The sequence below is a fragment of the Montipora foliosa genome, chromosome 9, assembly GCF_036669935.1.
Source record: "Montipora foliosa isolate CH-2021 chromosome 9, ASM3666993v2, whole genome shotgun sequence".
Taxonomy (NCBI): Eukaryota; Metazoa; Cnidaria; class Anthozoa; order Scleractinia; family Acroporidae; genus Montipora; species Montipora foliosa.
In genome coordinates this window covers 15226490-15244256 of record NC_090877.1, presented here as the reverse complement: position 1 = coordinate 15244256, position 17767 = coordinate 15226490, and the positions used below count along the sequence as shown (strand labels likewise).

The 17767-nt window shown below is 40.6% G+C and overlaps 1 protein-coding gene across 2 annotated transcripts in view; it reads left to right on the top strand.

Moving 5' to 3' along the window:
- The window catches only part of LOC137972091 (ras-associating and dilute domain-containing protein-like), an 18548-nt gene extending 1696 nt beyond the window's left edge, over positions 1-16852 (top strand). Inside the window, exons 3-15 of one of the 2 annotated variants that reach the window (XM_068818916.1) lie at positions 1211-3108; positions 3296-3330; positions 4092-4338; positions 6047-6445; positions 6700-6850; positions 8117-8254; positions 8663-8711; positions 10339-10514; positions 12367-12672; positions 13657-14081; positions 14782-14847; positions 15455-15528; positions 15700-16852. In XM_068818916.1, the coding sequence (XP_068675017.1) occupies positions 1612-3108; positions 3296-3330; positions 4092-4338; positions 6047-6445; positions 6700-6850; positions 8117-8254; positions 8663-8711; positions 10339-10514; positions 12367-12672; positions 13657-14081; positions 14782-14847; positions 15455-15528; positions 15700-15799 (3663 nt within the window). In that variant the 5' untranslated portion in view covers positions 1211-1611 and the 3' untranslated portion in view covers positions 15800-16852. The remainder of the gene's footprint in view (positions 1-1210; positions 3109-3295; positions 3331-4091; positions 4339-6046; positions 6446-6699; positions 6851-8116; positions 8255-8662; positions 8712-10338; positions 10515-12366; positions 12673-13656; positions 14082-14781; positions 14848-15454; positions 15529-15699) is intronic. The other variant, XM_068818915.1, reaches the window with a different exon arrangement.
- The last annotated feature ends 915 nt before the right edge of the window (positions 16853-17767 follow it).

Here is a 17767-nt window from a genome sequence, read left to right as displayed (position 1 = left end):
TGGGCTCTCCTGGAAGTTTCAAGAAGATAAGCCATTTTTTTTAAATTTCCCACTGAGATAAGCTGAAGATCATCTGGATTTTACTCGTATTTAATTTATAGCATAACATTCTGTGGGTTTGAAATGTGATCTTAAATCGCATTCACTACGTTCTGATAACTTCCTGTTCAAAAAGTAGAGTTGAGTTGGATGTCACAACCAAGTGTGTTTAGAAACGGTGAGAATGTTTGGAATCAGTGAAATGTTACCCTCTTGGACTTGATGATGTTCGAAAGAGATGTTTGTGAAATGAGTCAGAAAGACAAAACAAGAGCTTAGATCAAAGTGATTAATGTGATTATTATTTTCAATATACAAAAGAATTCAAATTGATTGGAATCAAATTTCTCCCTTCAAAAACAAAACATTTTTGTTCAGTCAATACCAATCAAAGAAGATTTAGATGACCCCACCAAATATCAACCATCCTCTTACAATATACAGACTTTGTTTATCAGACACACAAAAAAGAACACTGTTAACTGAGTGATATGATGCCAATAAGCTAGATTCTTGATCTTTCTAGCACTTTGAAACACCTGAGTGGAGCTCATATTTTTTCATCCTTGTAAAAAGTCGTCAAACAAAGGACATGATTTTACCAACAGCTTATTCTCACTCTTTCAGATGATAATCATGTGAGACTACCTGTATGTGTGGTCTGATAAGTGGCTTTTAACAAACAAATTCCAACCTGACGAGAGGATTAATGATTTCACAGTCAGTAGATGAGAAAACCCAGCAAATGTCTAGCATTTCATTCAACGATCCTTGTATAATTGACCTCTAGTAAATTCCTAGCAGACTTCTTTCATTTTGTTGAAACACGGCCAAATTTTCAGCAGTAAACAGAGCAAGAGATGTTTAGTCAGAGAAGAGGTATGGTAATGGCAGCAGATTCCTTGTTTTCTGTTATTCAGTGATTTGCTGGAGACAGGTAATTTTCCATCTCCTTGCAGGAATTATCATCATCATCATCATCATCATCATTATCATTATACTACGAAAACACCAGGATCTGCTTTAGCCACATGAGCTTCCTGGCTCTTGAGCAACTTTGCCTTTGGGGCAATAAGTAGTTCTATAATAATTATTATTAATGAAATTTCAATCTTGAATGAACATGACTTTGTCAAAAAATATTAATATAAACATTGATTTTTTTTTCCAGATGAAATTTGTCTAGACCCCTCTGATGCCCCACTTGAAATTGCATTAAATGCAAAAAAGCACCCCAGATTTGTACTTCGTCTGGATTTAAAAAAGCCACCAGACCCAACTGCCAAAACAGATGGCCCAGAAACTATAGGAAAGGAAACGGTTTCAAATGGCACAGCTTTGAGTGGACAAAAACCCGCAGAGCAAAGTCGCAATCCAAGCCCCAGTCCATCTAACGCCAGTGTGCATAGCATAGGAAGTGATCGTAGTTCAAGTAGTAGTTCTGCTGGGCCAGTCCTTGTGAGAAATGAGGGTCCTACCCTTGGAAAAAGTCCATTTACTAAGCCCAAAACACCACCACAGTTTCCCAAGACAGTACAGCAGCAAACCCCTTCTTCGCCAAGAATTTACAATATGAGAAACTTTTTAAGTTCACCCCGAAAAGGTTTCGGGATGTTTTTCGATGGAGGTGGACATGAGACAGATCAGAGTGCTCGAGCAGCACAAAAAATGGCTCGAACAAAACATAAGAGGAAAGGATCACTGGGTCGTCTTAGAATAAAGAAAAAAGAAGCTGCAAAAAATCACACTGAATTGTCAACTGAGCAACTGGCACCCGGTATTCTCAAGGTTTTTGGAGATCATGTTTCACCAGGGTCAAACTACAAAAGCGTGCGAGCCACTGAGATGACTACTGCAGATGAAATAGTTCAGCAGGCCTTAGAAAGGTATTCCTTAACGAGTGAAAAGGCATCAGATTACATACTATGTGATGTTATAGGGTACTTCACCAAGAAAATGGGTGATGTAAATGCTACAAACTCAGAGGAAGATGCAGATAAATGGATTGTCGAATATGCTAGGGTCGTCAGCGACAAAGAAAAGCCACTTGTGCTTCAACAATTATGGAAGCCACTCAATGGCTTTTCTCGAAGGTTTGAATTACGGAAAAGGGTAGAAACACAGGATTCATCATTCTTCAAACCTAGAGGAAGTGTTGCGGTCATGAGAGCTGCATCAAAGCGTGAAGTGAATATCTCGCCACCTATCCCAGAACGCAGGAGAGACACAGGGGGAAGTGACATGTCCTTTCCATCATCTGCTGGGGATCATTTTCCAGGCACAAGTTTAGATGAGGTCAGCAGTTCAGGACGAGAATCTATGATTGCAACAGCATTTATTCCACCACTGGACACACCTTATCTTCTCCTTCTAAGAGGTGGTAGTAACCATGATGACATTTTGTACCACAGGCTAGATGATCAATTGACATTAGTTGGTTGTCCTGTGCATAACAAAGATAACCAATCTCCTGATATTGTACTTTTTGCTCCTGATGTTTTGCAGCAACATTGTACTTTGAGTAAGAAAGTAGAAACGCCAACTGGCAATTCTGAACTGGAAGACTACAATGTGAATTTTGCGGTTTACTTGGAGCCTTTTCGAGGTGCTGATATTTGCATTAATGGTTTGAAAGTTTCATCAAGTTGCAAGCTTAATCCAGGGGACTTGGTTTCATTTGGCAAACACTACCTCTACTTGTTCAAAGATGCATCACAAGTTTCTGACATGTCCATGAAGCTGACATGGTTCAGCAACTTAAAACAATTTCATAAGTTGCAAATGTCAAGGAATGAAGAGCTTTTACTTGCATCAAAATCTGACAGACCTAATGGGGCAGACATTCCAGATGAACCTGATAACAGATTACGACTTTTTTACAAGCAGCAAGATGAGGATGATTTGATCCATATGATAACGAGCATAGTAGATTTGTCATCGGATGGTTACAAGTTGTCTCCATCATACTTGTTACTTATGTGCATTGAGCATTCTGGGCGATATCACACAGAACTGCAAACACGACAGCTACTCATCAAGATATCCAATTCTATACAGAGCATTGCTTCGGTAAGTTTGAAGGTTCCGGAAAACGTCAGTTGTCACAGTGTTAGTTTGCTTTTGAGTATTTACCTATACATAGAGGTATTTCATGTTGTTGTTTGCTTTCAAGGTTTTATAAATTGGTACAGCAAGCTGATGTAAGTCAAAGATAAATCTCTTAAGTTACAATTTTCATGCTTATCCTATATTGCAGGAGAAAACTGCAGAAATGTCAAAAACAGTTGAGAGGTATGTAAGTAAAGAGGTAAAAGTTTCTTTTTTGTTAGCATGGGAACACAAAATTTCAAATTCTATGCAAGCAGGCAGAATTTTTTGACATCTCAAGATTATCAATGAACCTAGGCTGAATTGATGGGGAAGAATTATTAATCCAGGCTGTGTACAATCATGTGCTTTAATTTAACTCAAAGTAGGATTTTTAATTTAACATATTGTATACATTCAGTCAAATGCTTTTCTTATGCTCTGAATTTTTTTGGTTCATTTTTGTAATCAGATGCTTCCGATTTTGATAGGCATGTCCCCCCAACTCCAACTTTTCTCTGAGGCTCTGCTCCTGAAGTAAAGATAAACAGCTACGTTTGTCGAATTCTAAAAGTATCTTTAAACCCTGACACTTATCATATTGTTCAAAGTAGATGGCTTATAAACTTTAAGGGTCCTTTCATGTAAAATATCAAAAGTGGGCATGCATCTTATTACTTTTAAGGACATGAGTGTCATTTAAGAAAATTGTTTGATTCAACTGTTTTTGCACTGTCATGTCAAGTGTCTACCTTTCACGTTTGGAAAGAAATAAAACCATCGTTCACCAGCCTTGGTCAGTCCATATTAAGAAAAGCTGTTTAGTAATGCCATAAGAACCCGTGGTGCAAGCTTGCCATCAGTGAAACAATATTACGTTTTAATTGCTCTTGTGATATGCACCGTTGGATCCTTTTTGGTTATGATATTTAAGTAAATGTACAGTGTAACCATTCCATTGGCAGAACTACAATTCCGGAGAAAGCATTGGAAGAGCTTTTGCCTCAACTGAGACCAGTGGTATTTTGGATGTCCAATTGTTTGGAGATGCTTCCATTCCTTCAGACAAACATGTCTAACTACATCAAAGACCCTTTGGACCTTGCTTTCCAAGGTGATGACGTTCTGGTCAATGCTGATGAGGAGTTGCTTATGTTCCTCGAAGAAGTCGTTATTTATACCTTTCAGCAGACTGTGTACCATCTAACAAAGGTATTAACCCATTCACTTTTCAGGCACCTCAGGACGCTTGAGTAAAATCGTCTGGCATTAGGCAAAGTAAAATTTGTTTAGTCTCACTCCCAGGGGTCAATGGGTTGACATGTTAGTTGGAAAAAAAAAAGTTAAGCCAAATAATAACCAAGGCCAAAAAGTGAACCATTTTGTCATAGAAAAAAGCAATAGAGAGCCCAAGGAGTATATTAAGGTCATAGAAACTGCAGACTGACTGGTTTGAACCTTGTTGAAGGTTTGTTGTTTGTAAATGACATTACAAGAAGTTGATCTAAAAGTTATCTAAAGAGTCTCCTTGATTGCAGTGAGCTTTCCTGAAAAGGGCTGTTCTTTGTGACCGACATTGAGACAACTGCACATAAGTATCAAGACTGCAACTCTTAAAGTGTTATGTACTTCCTCTCTAGTTGTCAAAACATTAGTCTGACAAACCGCATTCCTTCTCAGGACTTCATTCACCCAGACAATCAAATTACATAAAACTATCTCCTTCCATCCATTTGTGTGTACTTGGACTTGAGACAATTATTTAATTGCTAAATGAAAAAAGATAGGCAATGGTTTAAATCCAGGGGTCTTATCAAAACTAGATGAAATAAGATTGTCCAGGTGAGCGAAGTCCTGAAAAGGGCTGTTTAGGATGACATAGACTGGCGTTTTGAGAACCTGAATGGAAGTCAGAAGTGTTAGCGAATCGTATAAGTACTCTGCTCTTTGATTCGATTGGCCAGTAGAAACGATGTTATTGGTCTGTCCAGTCAGCCATGATGTTGCTAGCTGGAAAGACTGTGATTGGTGCGTTGTACGTAGATGCTCTGAAGCTCTCATTATTAATAGGCAAACACAGGGTTATCAGTAGAATCCCTTAAATGTGTGCAACACTACAGTTTTTGTATAATTGCACCCATTTAAGGCATCCTGTTGAAGATTAGTCACAGTATTAATGGTAAGAATGTTCAGTGTGTTCATAACTTAAAGTGTGGTACTACGATCAAAAAATCATTTCCTTTGTTTCTTCAGATTTTGAAAGCGTGTTCGCTTAACACCTCACTGGCAAAATTTTGAGCTTTGAGTTTTATCCAAAGGCTATTTATTTTGAGTGCAAAGTTTGAATTTCACGGTCCGCCATTACTCACGTTCAAAACTGACCGATTGGACCTCAGAAGGTTGGATCTAGAGAAAATGACGTCATTTACGCACTACCTCAAATTTTCAGCGTGTAAACTCAATTTATTATATATGCAAAACACGGGTTTGAAAGTCTGAAAGCCCGAAATTCCCGTGCTGCATATTAATTCAGCCGCGTACACACGCATTGCAAGCGAGTCTTTGAAGTCATTTTCTCCTCGACCCAGCTCTCTCAAGATTTTAAAGTTAGTAATGGCGGACCAATAAATAAGAAAATTTCAGTTAAAATAAACAGGTGTCTTTGAAATCAGAGTTTAAAACTTGCATCAGTTAGTGTTTAGTTAACATAGTTTTGAAATCCAAAGAAAAAAAGGAATTGTTTTTTTGGTCGTAGTACCAGAATTAGGAGTGGTGGAGAGCAGTCATCATCATTATCCATTCTCTTTGCGCGGTAGGTGTTTAAGGTCGTAATGTTGTTTAAGTATCTCAATTTAATTCAAGCTTTATAAAATAAGCTTTCTTTTTTTTATATTTGCATCATTCGGCGTGATCGCTCCAGGTGCTGTACATTGCTCTTCCTGCCATCTTAGACACCAATCCATTCCAAGACGTGGACGAAGACAGCGAAAAGAAACCACAGGAAGTAGAGACTGTCATCAGCATCTTCCAAACCACTTATGATGTCGTAAAATCCTTCTTAGTTCATGATGACATTATCCATCAACTCTTCGCTTACTTGTTTTTCTTCACCAATGCTTCCTTGTTCAACACTCTGATGGAGCGCGGGGCTGGGGGCAAGTTCTACCGCTGGGCCAAAGGGGCGCAGATTCGCGGTAATCTAGATCTGTTAGAAACCTGGGCAGCGCAGGTGGAACTTCATGACGAGGCGAATGAGTATTTGAGCATTTTATCCACTGCGGCAGATCTGCTGGCCACGCCCAAGGTTCAGCTTTTACAGGTTTGTGTCGGATGGCCACGTGCTTGAACTTTTTAGTCCGTGTGAACTGTGATGCGGTTTATATATTGATGACGTAAAAGCTCAGACACCTTCTTGAAGTGACACACGTAACGTATGCAAAGAAAACAAATGTCCTAAACCGAACTGTCGATTAGGTCGCTTAAAAGAAAACCGGAACGTTAAGTTAGATCGCACAACTCGGCATATCATAAGATTTTTTCTGTGTGCAAGGTTATCATTTCAGTTTTCCTTAGGCTGACTGGATGACCATACGGCGAGACTTCCCAGCACTCAACCCGGCCCAAATACAGCAGCTCCTTAGTGAATACCAACTCGGTCCAGGCAAGACTCGGCCAAGAGGCTGGTTTCCTCCACCAGAAGAAGTTGAACCTGCACTTAAAACAGGTATTTAGAAGTTATTGGCGTACAACCGTTTATTTCAATACTAAGTTAAGCCTCCTGTGAGGGTCGCAGGGGAAAATGAACTGAAATGAAAAAGCAGCAGTGATCCTCGCATTTGTTTCTGATAAGTAAACTAAGGTATGAAGGCGCGTCCCTCCACAGCGTTGAGTAAATATAGTATTCTTCCTCGTCCCTCTGGTAATGTTTGTTTCGTTCCGTAATACTTTGTCGTTTTGGTGAAAGGGGCCGCCGAATAAAACGTCCATCCGTATCATGATTAAGTGTCTAATCTTCTAGCGCTGTAGAGCACTAATCGGGGACACTGTATATTGAAATTAACAAGTTAACGCAAATCAAATCCAATTTTGGTTTTTGAGGAGAGGGGAAAACCGAAGTACCCGGAGAAAACCTCTCGGTGCAGAGTAGAGAACCAACAAACTCAACATAGGACCCACATAGGACACCGGATCTGGGAATCGAACCCGGGCCACATTGGTGGGAGGCGAGTGCTCTCACCACTGCGCCATCCCTGCACCCCAATCTAGCCTTTCTTCTTCCAAAAAAGGTATCGACTTGTCGTAATGTCTCGAAAAGGCTCAATGTATGTAAAACCATATGAACTAAAACGGAAGGAAAATATCTTAGATAGCCTTCCTAAGAGTGTGAATCTCATTTTCCAAGCATTTTTCAGTGAATGAGCAACTTTGGAAAGGGCCGAATAACGAATCTCTTTCGAAATATTTCAAGGTCATTTTAGGTTAGACTTAAATCGTAAGAATGTAGGAAAGTAAACGTAGACAGTCTGCATCAATGCACATTGTTAGTTAAAACGCTAAGCTTGAAGGTGGTGTTGGAAAATTTTGATCGAAGTGTGTTCATTGCTGGAAAGATGGTGATTTACCAAATTTCGCCGATTAGTGGTTACGATTGAAATATTGCGAACTGCTTAGAGGTCCTTAAAAAAAGGCTTGGAGCCGGAAGATATTGTCAATTGGAAACGAAAATTTAGATTGGATCATTGTGTGCTTAATGGCAACCACTCTTTGATAGCGCTAAGAATCTCAACTGGATGGAGGGATTCTGATAAAGTGAAATTCGAGACCACCAATGAAAAATCCCCTCGGAGGGAATGATCTTCTTGGAGGTCATCCCGGAGCATCCTCATGTAAATTCAGTAACCCAACACAAAGCCACAATGCTTCCATTCCTGGTTTCTCCTCTGAAAATATCATGGTGGAGATTGAATTCTCAGCATTCCTTTTTCCACAGCTGACATTCTACTGAGTTTCTCGGACCATCCTCCCCTGAAACTCCCGACTGAAGGATTTGTGCTGGACTTGGAAAATGGACCTTCAGATCAATCCTTTTACCGGTATCTGGACGCGGTCAAAGAAGCAATGAAACCAGGTAGACACATGTTGAAAGCCGCGCTCAATGGTCCTTTCGAATATTTAAACGATTGTTTCAGTTGCAGTTTTAGTTTAATGTTTTCAGGAAACAGAAGCAGAAAGGCTTACTTTCATTTCGTCTATCACTGAAGCCTGATGAATTTAAGCTCTATTCTGTAGTAAGATTCGAGAGTGTTATAGATTCCTGTGTTGATGAATCGGCACTAATATATAAATAGAATCTAGTGTAATCAAACAGAACATTATCGATCGTTTAGCTTACGTCTATAAACAGAAGATGCGATGAGTATTGTTGTTCTGTTGATGATAGATTCGTCTTTCTTTAGTTAGTAATGTACGTGTAAACTACAAGAATATGAATACACAACATTGCATGTTCACTGCAGCCGTTCCTCTGTATTCTTAGGTTATAGTCTTTCAGACGTAAACTCGTCAAAGGTCAACGGAATTCACAAGTAAGTAAAGGGAACCACTTTTTCCACCCAGTTGGAGTTAAAACATCTTACTGTAAGTGGTCTGCGAAGCATGCATTTGGGAATTCTTTATACATTCTGAAGTATTGGTTGCTATAACAGTGATCTTTATTTCATTATACGAGCCTAAGGGACCTTATCTATTTCCTGAGGTAGCTCTAATATAATAGTGCTATCAGAACGACTCCTTTGTGACACAAACTAACTTTCTTTGGAAACGTAGCGAGAAAAAAATTATTATAAGAAAGCAGTAACCACATGTATGCTTTGCGGACCTAACCTGTCTCCACGGAGGGACTTGAACATGTGAAGTCTTCATGGATACATGCGTGGTACCGCGACATAAAACTGCAGTATCCACAAAGGATAGTTTCTCTGTAAATCAGGTTATAGCGTTCCAACACAACCTTTTTTTCGTTGCCTTATCCCGATGGCGACCTTCAGATTTGACCTGTTTCAAATTTGTTCAAATGGTAGTCACGGTTACGTCATATCAAGAGAATATAAGGTAAGAGAGCGATTTTTGCATTTGTAACCCTATTCCGATGAAAATTATTTGAAATCTGTTATTATTTTTGGGTCATCCTGCTGGGTTATTTCAAAGACAACTCCTTATTGGTCAGTTAGTGTGAAAGTGGACCGCGAGGTCATGGTAACAACAGATGAAAATAAATTTAGCACCGCAGGCGCGATCTAAAAATATATTCATCAAATAATTATCATAGGACACAGGGACTCGCTCTCTTGTACCTCATATTCTCTTGGTTAAATCAATGGTTATCAAGCATGCGAATCAGGAGTACTCAATCTCGTGCTGGAGGCCAAATCTGAAGGTCGCTCATACTCCAGATCCGCCTGCCTCTATAACTTCTCGAGATTAAAGGAAGAGATACTTTTTTTCCGATGGTGACTCGGGAATACTCGGAAAAACACGAGTGCTCCTTTGCCGGAGTTGAACCTTCGAGTTCGGATGCTCAACCACTTAGCTATTCGCTATTAAATTCGCAAATCCCAGCAACACAGTTCATTTTGGGGGGTTATTTGCATCGATACGATGGATATCTAGTTCACTGAAGCACGAGAGTAAATAACTTGTATTGTTTTTTTATGTAAAGAACCCCCAAAACGTATTGCATTTTGGGATTGGGAAAATAGTCTGCTGACGAACTTGTTTACATTTTGTGTCATTAACATTCGAGTTTGCTGATAGAAGGCACCGTGGTATACACAAATTGACTTCCGAAGGTAAAAGAACGTGTTAAACTTAGTGAAATTCCGGTTGTAAGCCTTTTGTCCTTGATAGCGAGCGAGTTATTAGCCATCAAAAAACTTAATCAGTTGGGTGGCAATGTAAAATTTCAAATTTTCAACGCGTCATTACTCAGAGATTATTTGGTAAATTGCGCTCATTCTGGTTGATAGATCAGGAAACGATGCTAATGAGGCAGAAAATGTAAACAAAGATTCTCCGGGAGCTGCTAGGTCATTTAACTTGTTTCAGTTGGCCGTTCTCCTACTGTACTGGTTGCACTGAAATTGTCGAAATGGTGCAGCTCGTTTCTGAAAAATGACGTTTTTAATACCTTCTTGCTATTTTCGTTCTTTGCAGGGTTCAGCAGCCGGAACCGGAAGTGAGACATTCAGAACTGACTAGTACATCGTCGCTGGATAGTTCGGACAACCTTCCTGATTTGGTGGTCTCTCCAGCCTCCCCTCACTGCGGTACTCCAACACAAGAATTGGAATACGAAACGGTCATGTTCACCCCAATCCCGCAGAAACAAGGTTTAAAATTTATATTTGACAACTTTTAGTTCACCCATTTAAGGTAAAAATGGTCTGGACGATTTTTAGTTCACCCGCTTAAACTGGAGTTGAGTTACAGGTGCGTTTTTATTAGCAGTCAGTGTTCAACATAAGCAAGGGACAGGGTATAATTCGAGGAAATCGATTGAGTTTGGATTTGCAGGTCTCGTGGAAACAGGTTTAACTTGATTCTCGGACACATCAGAAACATTCGAGTTTTCATGTGCCATGCCTTTATTACAAAAATGACCGTAATTATCTTAGAAGGCGCGTTCATGATTTGTCCGACACACATGCGTCAAGATAAATTCGGGAAATAAAGATCTTTCGCGATGTTCGTCTGCAGCCAAGGTTAAATCCGTTTTTTTTTTCCGACTAAATAGACCACTTTCATAAATGGCGACCACCTTTACATTCCTGTGTTAATTAGACCTACTGCCCTCATTTTGAAACAAATATTCTTGTGGAATTTGTTCGTCGTAGCGAGGATAGAAAGCCTTATTAGCAAAAAAAAAAAACAAAAGAATATTTTATTTGGCCACCATTATGAAAGAAGTCTTTAAGACGTTTTCAACCAACCTCTAGAGACACCAATAACAATAGAGAAATGTACGACTTCTGGTGGACGGACAAAAGAAGCTTTCGCCCACCAGCATGGCTTCGATGACGTCACGTGAAAACCTCCAATAGGGAGTTCAATAGGGAGTTCAAGAAACGACGACGGCTACGGCAACGACAACGCCAAAAAGCGGTAATATTATTGGTTAAAAGAACCAAAATTATCGTGCTGTACGTAAAAAAAAAAAGGCGAAGTCTCTGGTACGAGCCTAGGAAGGCCCGTCAGGCCGGCGCTTATTTCCGGTTTCCATAGCATGAAGCGACTAGGAGTATTTCTACTTTTCCCTGGATGGGGTACTAGTCCATCGCAAGGGTTACCCCCAGCATTTTCGCCGGTACCCATTTATACACCTGGGTGGAGAGAGGCACCGTGAGAGTAAAGTGTCTTGCCTGAGAACACAACATAATGTCCCCGGCAAGGACCCGAACCCGGACCATTCGCTCCGGAGTCGAGCACTCTAACCATGAGGCCAACGCGCCTCCCACAAATCGTGCTGTTGCAAGTGCAGCACACGTTTTTGACCATTTCTCTCCCGGACTCATCAAAACGGTTTTCAAGTAAAAGTAGAAAATGATTGGTTCGTTGTTGTATGCTCATGTTGTCGTCAAAACCTAAAATTTGGTGATTTCACCTTTTTATTTTGTGGAGTACGACAAAGAAATGCACGGAAATTCGTGCTGCGTGTGCAGCGCGATTATTTTCCCTTTCTTAACCAATTATGATTTTACAATGACTGCAAAATTATCGCGCTCTCATTGGCTAATTTTTATTGTCAATAAGGGGACAGACACATAAATTTTTAATTTATGCGATAATGACGCGATATTGCTAGCGTTAGATTGAAGTTTCTCGCATTTTTGTCTCGCTTTCTTCTCGTGTTTTGACTTAATTTTGACCCCTCTGCCCTTTTGTTATTGTAAAAAACAAGTTGATGTCAGTTTTCCATGCGTCTGCCGGTTATTGACAATGAATTTTGTCATAATTAACATTGTCAAAGTAGTCTGCGGATCCACGAGGCTATCCACAGCTACTTTGACAATGTTATGACGAAATTCATGATCAATAACAGGACAGACGCATTAAAAACTGACATCAGTTTGTTAACTGCATCGAAAAACAAGCTGCAACGTGGCCAAACTGCTGAACAACAGCTTATTGCTCATCTTCCGAGGAATGTGATTGATAATGAGATGCTGTGTTCTGTGATTTTAGAAACCGAGAGTGTCTCGCCTATTGGGACAAAAGCACCCCTTACAGCTGAGGCGGAAGAGACACCATTTAGAAAACTGGATGTGAGGGCAAAAATGTCAGATCCCACTGCCAAGTCGGAGATTGTGCCTGCTGCCAAACGTCGACTGTCGAGGCTGGTTAGTAGCCCTACTGGTCCTGGAATCAGGGCTCGAGCGTCAAGCTCCCCTGTTGATCTTTTACAGGGTCGTGATTCTACGGGAACTTCCTCAGGGGACACTTCGGTGGTTTCTGCCAGAGGTCAGATGAATAAAGAATCTCACAGTTCAGGTTGGTGGCAACAGTTTTGTGTTCGAATTGAGCAAACCAGAGTTGTACACGCAGAGGGCAGGAAGCGCGGGAAACTTTGGCGCGTAAGTTTCAGTTTCCTCCGGTTGGCTAAAAATGTGGCGCGAGATTTTAGAGCCAATCCTATGGCGTAGAAATGTTAGTCAATGTTAGTTAAGTTGTGCTTAATTTAAAACCTTTCGATCGGTGAGAATTTATTTGCTTTAGAAGTTTTCTTTTTCAGTGGGACACAACAATTTTCACATTTTTAGTTCTGAGATCGAATAAATCAGATTTAGAAAGTATAACTCTTAAAGCTATGTTTTTGCTCTTACGACGCTGGCTAAATACAGTCTTCTGAAACCTTTCCTAACCAATTTTGGCCAGTGAATAAAAGCGCGATAAAAATGTCAGACAATTCTCCCCTTCTTTTGTGTCGCTTTCCTTTCATGAAAAATAAATGATAATAAATGAGTTAAAAATCTAACCCTAAAGCCGTGTCTAAGACCCGGAAGATTGGGCAACTTCATTGTTTTTGTGGAACAGCGTTTTTGCAGACCGAGTTATTGTTTGATTTTTCCCGGGAAATCAAACCTTTCTGCCGGCTAATCGCAACTCTTGCATGAGAAATTGTTTCACATGGGATTAAGAATGGTCACTTGTGCAAGCCAAATGTTATTTAAGAACTCGTCCAAAAATACCTTGATCTATGAAAATGACGTTACATAGACCTTAGTAGTGGAGTTGTTGGGGCTACTGTGGATACTATAGAGGTCAAGTGACAAGGACTGAAAACGTGAAGGCTGGAACGAAAGTTGAATCATGCAATTGTGCGTGTGGACGTGCGGTTGTTAAAACTTTTTAGTGGTAGAATGCGTGTTTAGTCTTCTACAGTCGTCAACTTATGTTGACGGGAGAAAAGCTGCTTTGAGTGCGAGAAAAGGGAAAGCAAAAGCTTCGCCAACTGTAGTTTTCTTCACCTTTTAGGTTCACGGGCCATCGGAATGAGGGATGAAAACCAAAACTTGGGCAAAACAGACTCCACTTACGCGAACGACAACTCAAAATGGATTGACGTAACGCCAGCCGTGACACGTGATACTGTAGACGGCTTATCTGTACTTCCAGTAGATAAACAGGAAACGAATTTAATAGCCATGGATCCAACGGTGGACGTGACAAAAGAATTCGATGAAAAAAAGGCGCTACAAAAAGCCAAACTTTTGAGTCGCCTAAGAAACGAGGCGCATGTTGACCTTCGCGATGATTTGGAGCCCGCACACACAAATGGTTTCTCAAACAAAGTGACAGTAGAGGGCATGCGCGAGAATGATGACCGGCAAGATGACGTGTTTATTGTGGAGTTGGATAAGGATGGTGACGGGATTGGGCTGGGGCTGATCGATGGCCTGGTATGAATTGTTGTTTGTTCATTAGAAATGTAATCTATCAAAATGAAAGTGTTGATTCCTGCATTTGCATGTCTCTTGATGAGACCGCAAGGAAAGTCATTATTTTGAGGGTTACTTCATTACCAGTAGACCGCTACTTTCTAAAGGGCCCTGTCAGAATTATGAGGTTAGAACCCCGGTTGGCAGCAGGAAATCAGAAGGTTAACTATTAATTGTGAAGGGTTTGAATTGGGAAGCACAAAGACAAATTAAGAGAGTGACCCTCGCGAGATTTTAGCATCCTGTGGATTTCATCAAATAAGGCGCCTTAATCACTTAGCTTACTTTCAAAAGTCTCACGCTATGCCCCCGATGACAGAACTACAGCACATGCGTCCTCCGGGAAACGCTGTTGTATCAGTTGGAAGTTGTAGCTCTTCCGGCGGCTCTTCGCAGTCGTGTACATTTGACCAAAAAAAGCCGGAGCAGGGATAAACAGGCATCCCACCTTGTCGCAGATCACCAATGCTATTAAATAAAGCAAGTATTAAATTAAGGAAACACCTCACTGGACACTACACTTTACGAACTTAAAGGGCTAGTAAAATATAGCGCCTAGAGCCCTGCCCATACCAGGCGGGGTAAGAGTAAGTCCAGGAACACTGAGGACTGCAGTATTTAAGACTGAGCTTTTAATTCCTTGTCGTCGGTTGTTTTTCAGTACACTCCATTACGATCTCCGGGCATTTACGTGCGTACACTCCTTGCTGGTGGACCCGCCATAAAGGTTAGTAACCGGCTTTTATCTCGGAGACGGTTTCTTTAACTCTCGTGTACTATTTGCGGGCTACGGGTCAATAGTATCATCCAACTAGTCGGACAGAAGAGGCAATAATAAAGCTTGCAAATGCAAGTTGAAGAAATATTTATTCGAGAATAAAACGAAAGAAAGCGTGACGCTTTTCGCTACTCGAGGACTATTACTAATAGTCCTCTAGTAGCGTAGACAATTAAAATGCAGCATTTGCGTTAGTCCACTAGTTGGGTTATACTAAACAAGATTTAGCCGCTCAGTGCACAAGGTATTTTTTAAACTCAAAAATCTTGTTCTTCCGACTTGATTGGGACGATCAGAAGCGCTAGAAATTGAGTCTTGATTGTCTGGGTTTAGGCAGGTAGGTTTTCAGGTCTTCGACCTGATGAGCTCCTGCCATTGACATAAACTACTCAAGCTCCAATGAGTGGGCTAATAAACAGCACAAAAAGTGGCATTCATGAGTAGGAATAGGGGTGGTTGAAGCGCAACAAAACACAGTTAATTTTCAGTGGGATTTTCGCATTTCTTCCGGGGAATTAGCTGTTCCGTCTTCATGTTTTAATCTTTCTTTTTTTAGGATGGTCGCCTTCGTCTTGGTGACCGTATTCTCGCCGTAAATGGAACAAGTCTCGTTGGAGCTGATTATCAAAGGTAATTTTCAAAATACTTAAGTGACAGTAGCTTGAAACTGGCAGTGTTGCTGATAGTGCTTTTGGCTATAATCAATCCCTTTCATTTCAAGTGTTTCTCATTTTCTCCAATTTTTGACTTAAGAAAGTTAGCGCAAATCAAACGTCAATTAATGTTTTTTCCTGATTTCAGTGCCATGCAGCAAATTCGACAGTCCGGGAGCCACTTGTCTTTCTTGGTGGCGAAGTCCGATATTCATGTGGCTATGAAAATCACTGCTTCCAGCTGCTAACAATGGCGTACAAACACGTGATTGTAAACGAGGCTACCCGACCGAGTCTTCCCGCGGCTCTCAGTGTCTGCCAAATCGTTGACGATTGACGACACACAGACTTCCTTAATATTTCTAATATTATTCAAACCTTGTTGGTTTTTATATCTCTGATTACAAGTATCCTCGAACACTTTATTAGAGAATACGCTATTTTTCTATTGTGTCTCCTTCGCTACCTTTGTCTTCTCAAAGTGTACTTTTAAAGACTGCAATTGTGACATACATTAAGGTGTATCTTTAAAACATTAACACAATTTAAACTCGCATTATATTAATTATACGAGATCCAGGTTGGTCTGCGCTTTTGCTTTGAATTTATTGAGCACCATACAAAGCAGGCTCGATAGGACACCTATGCAAAGAAATTTAAAAAAAACCATTTTTTTCCAGGAATTTCATGATCTTTTCTTGCGTCGCGTGCTCATTACCAGTTCCCATCTGACCTTGTAGCTCAGTCGATTGAGCAACGGTTTTCTAATTCGGAGGTCGTGGGTTCAATTTCAGTTTCCATTTCTGTCCTTGTGTTGGCACATCTCCATTACTATAGCCAACGCTAAGATGGATTGCATGGGAATGAAGAGCACTTAAAATTACCCCCTAATATATCTCTCTCTTCTTCTCACAATCCTTACTTCCTCGTTCGATCGTCGAGAGCTAACGCCTCTGCAAACTTCTGGGGGAAGAGGGATATTTACTACATACCAACCGTATATTATCCAAGTTCCTCTTACAAATACTTGAAACTTGTCAGAAATTAGTTGGTGGAAGAGGGGAAGGCGGTGGTGGTGGTGAAGAGTTAGAAATGAAACCTTCCCTCCCCGAGGTATGAGGTTGAAATATCCTCAGGCTGTCCCCTTGACCTTGTTCCAACAAGTAAGCGTTGAACCCCTCCCCCACCCTCTGAAGAAATAGTTCAAAAATTCTCAGGCCATTTCGAAATATCTTATATTCACCTTGATAGTGAGGCCAATAGAAACACGTTGGAATAAATGTGAAAAGTATTTGCATATCATCCACTTTCCTTTATTTTTGTCCTCTAAACCTCTCTTGCAAGCTGGATTTTTAATAATATATCGAAAAAGGCCTATTCTTCAGAGAGTTCTTTTTTTTAGTTGTATTCTTCCGTTTATATTTTTACATAATTTTTGTGCATGGTTTGTTTCCTGTCAAATATGGTAAAATTAACATAGCTTTTCGTGATAACATAAGCTTAATTTTTGGTGACCCTCGCTCTTTCACTGCCTATTTTTTAAAGAGCTACTTCTATTTTCCACTTTCATCTTCCACTAATGATTTCCGAGAAATCCCTTTGTTTGGGACAAATGGTCGCCGTGACAACACGAAGACCCGCTCTACATCAATAATAGGGAACTTAAGAAACGGCGACGGCAACGAGAACGTCACAAATTTGCATATTTAGTGGCCAAAAACAATAGCTTTGCATTGCAAAACAACGTGACGTAGCCAAATTCGAGGTTTTATGCCTTTGACGTCAGCACTTAAAGATAAATGTTCATTTCCTCCCCTAAATTAAGCGCCGTTCTGACCAGTGACATTCTCAATGAGAAACAACCACACCCTTGTCACATTAAAAAGGCTGAAATAGTTGCCGTCGCTGTTGGTTAAGTTCCCTAAATGATCGACCTCGATCGTCTGGATAGAACTCAGTTCGAGGTCGCGTCAGTCAGTCACCCGGGTCGTCAGCTATCGTCTGGGTACCAGGTGATCTGGTGACGTAATTCGGAGGACTGGGGAGAAAAATTTAACGCCGTATCCCACAACCGCGCGCGGCCTTATTTTTTTAATTCAACATGGCAGAGGTGTGGTAGACACGGAATTTTGGCGAAGGACATATTGGAGAGAGTCTGGCAACAACACCTAAGGCCGCGCGCGTTTGTGGGATACGGCGTTAAAATTTGTCTTCCC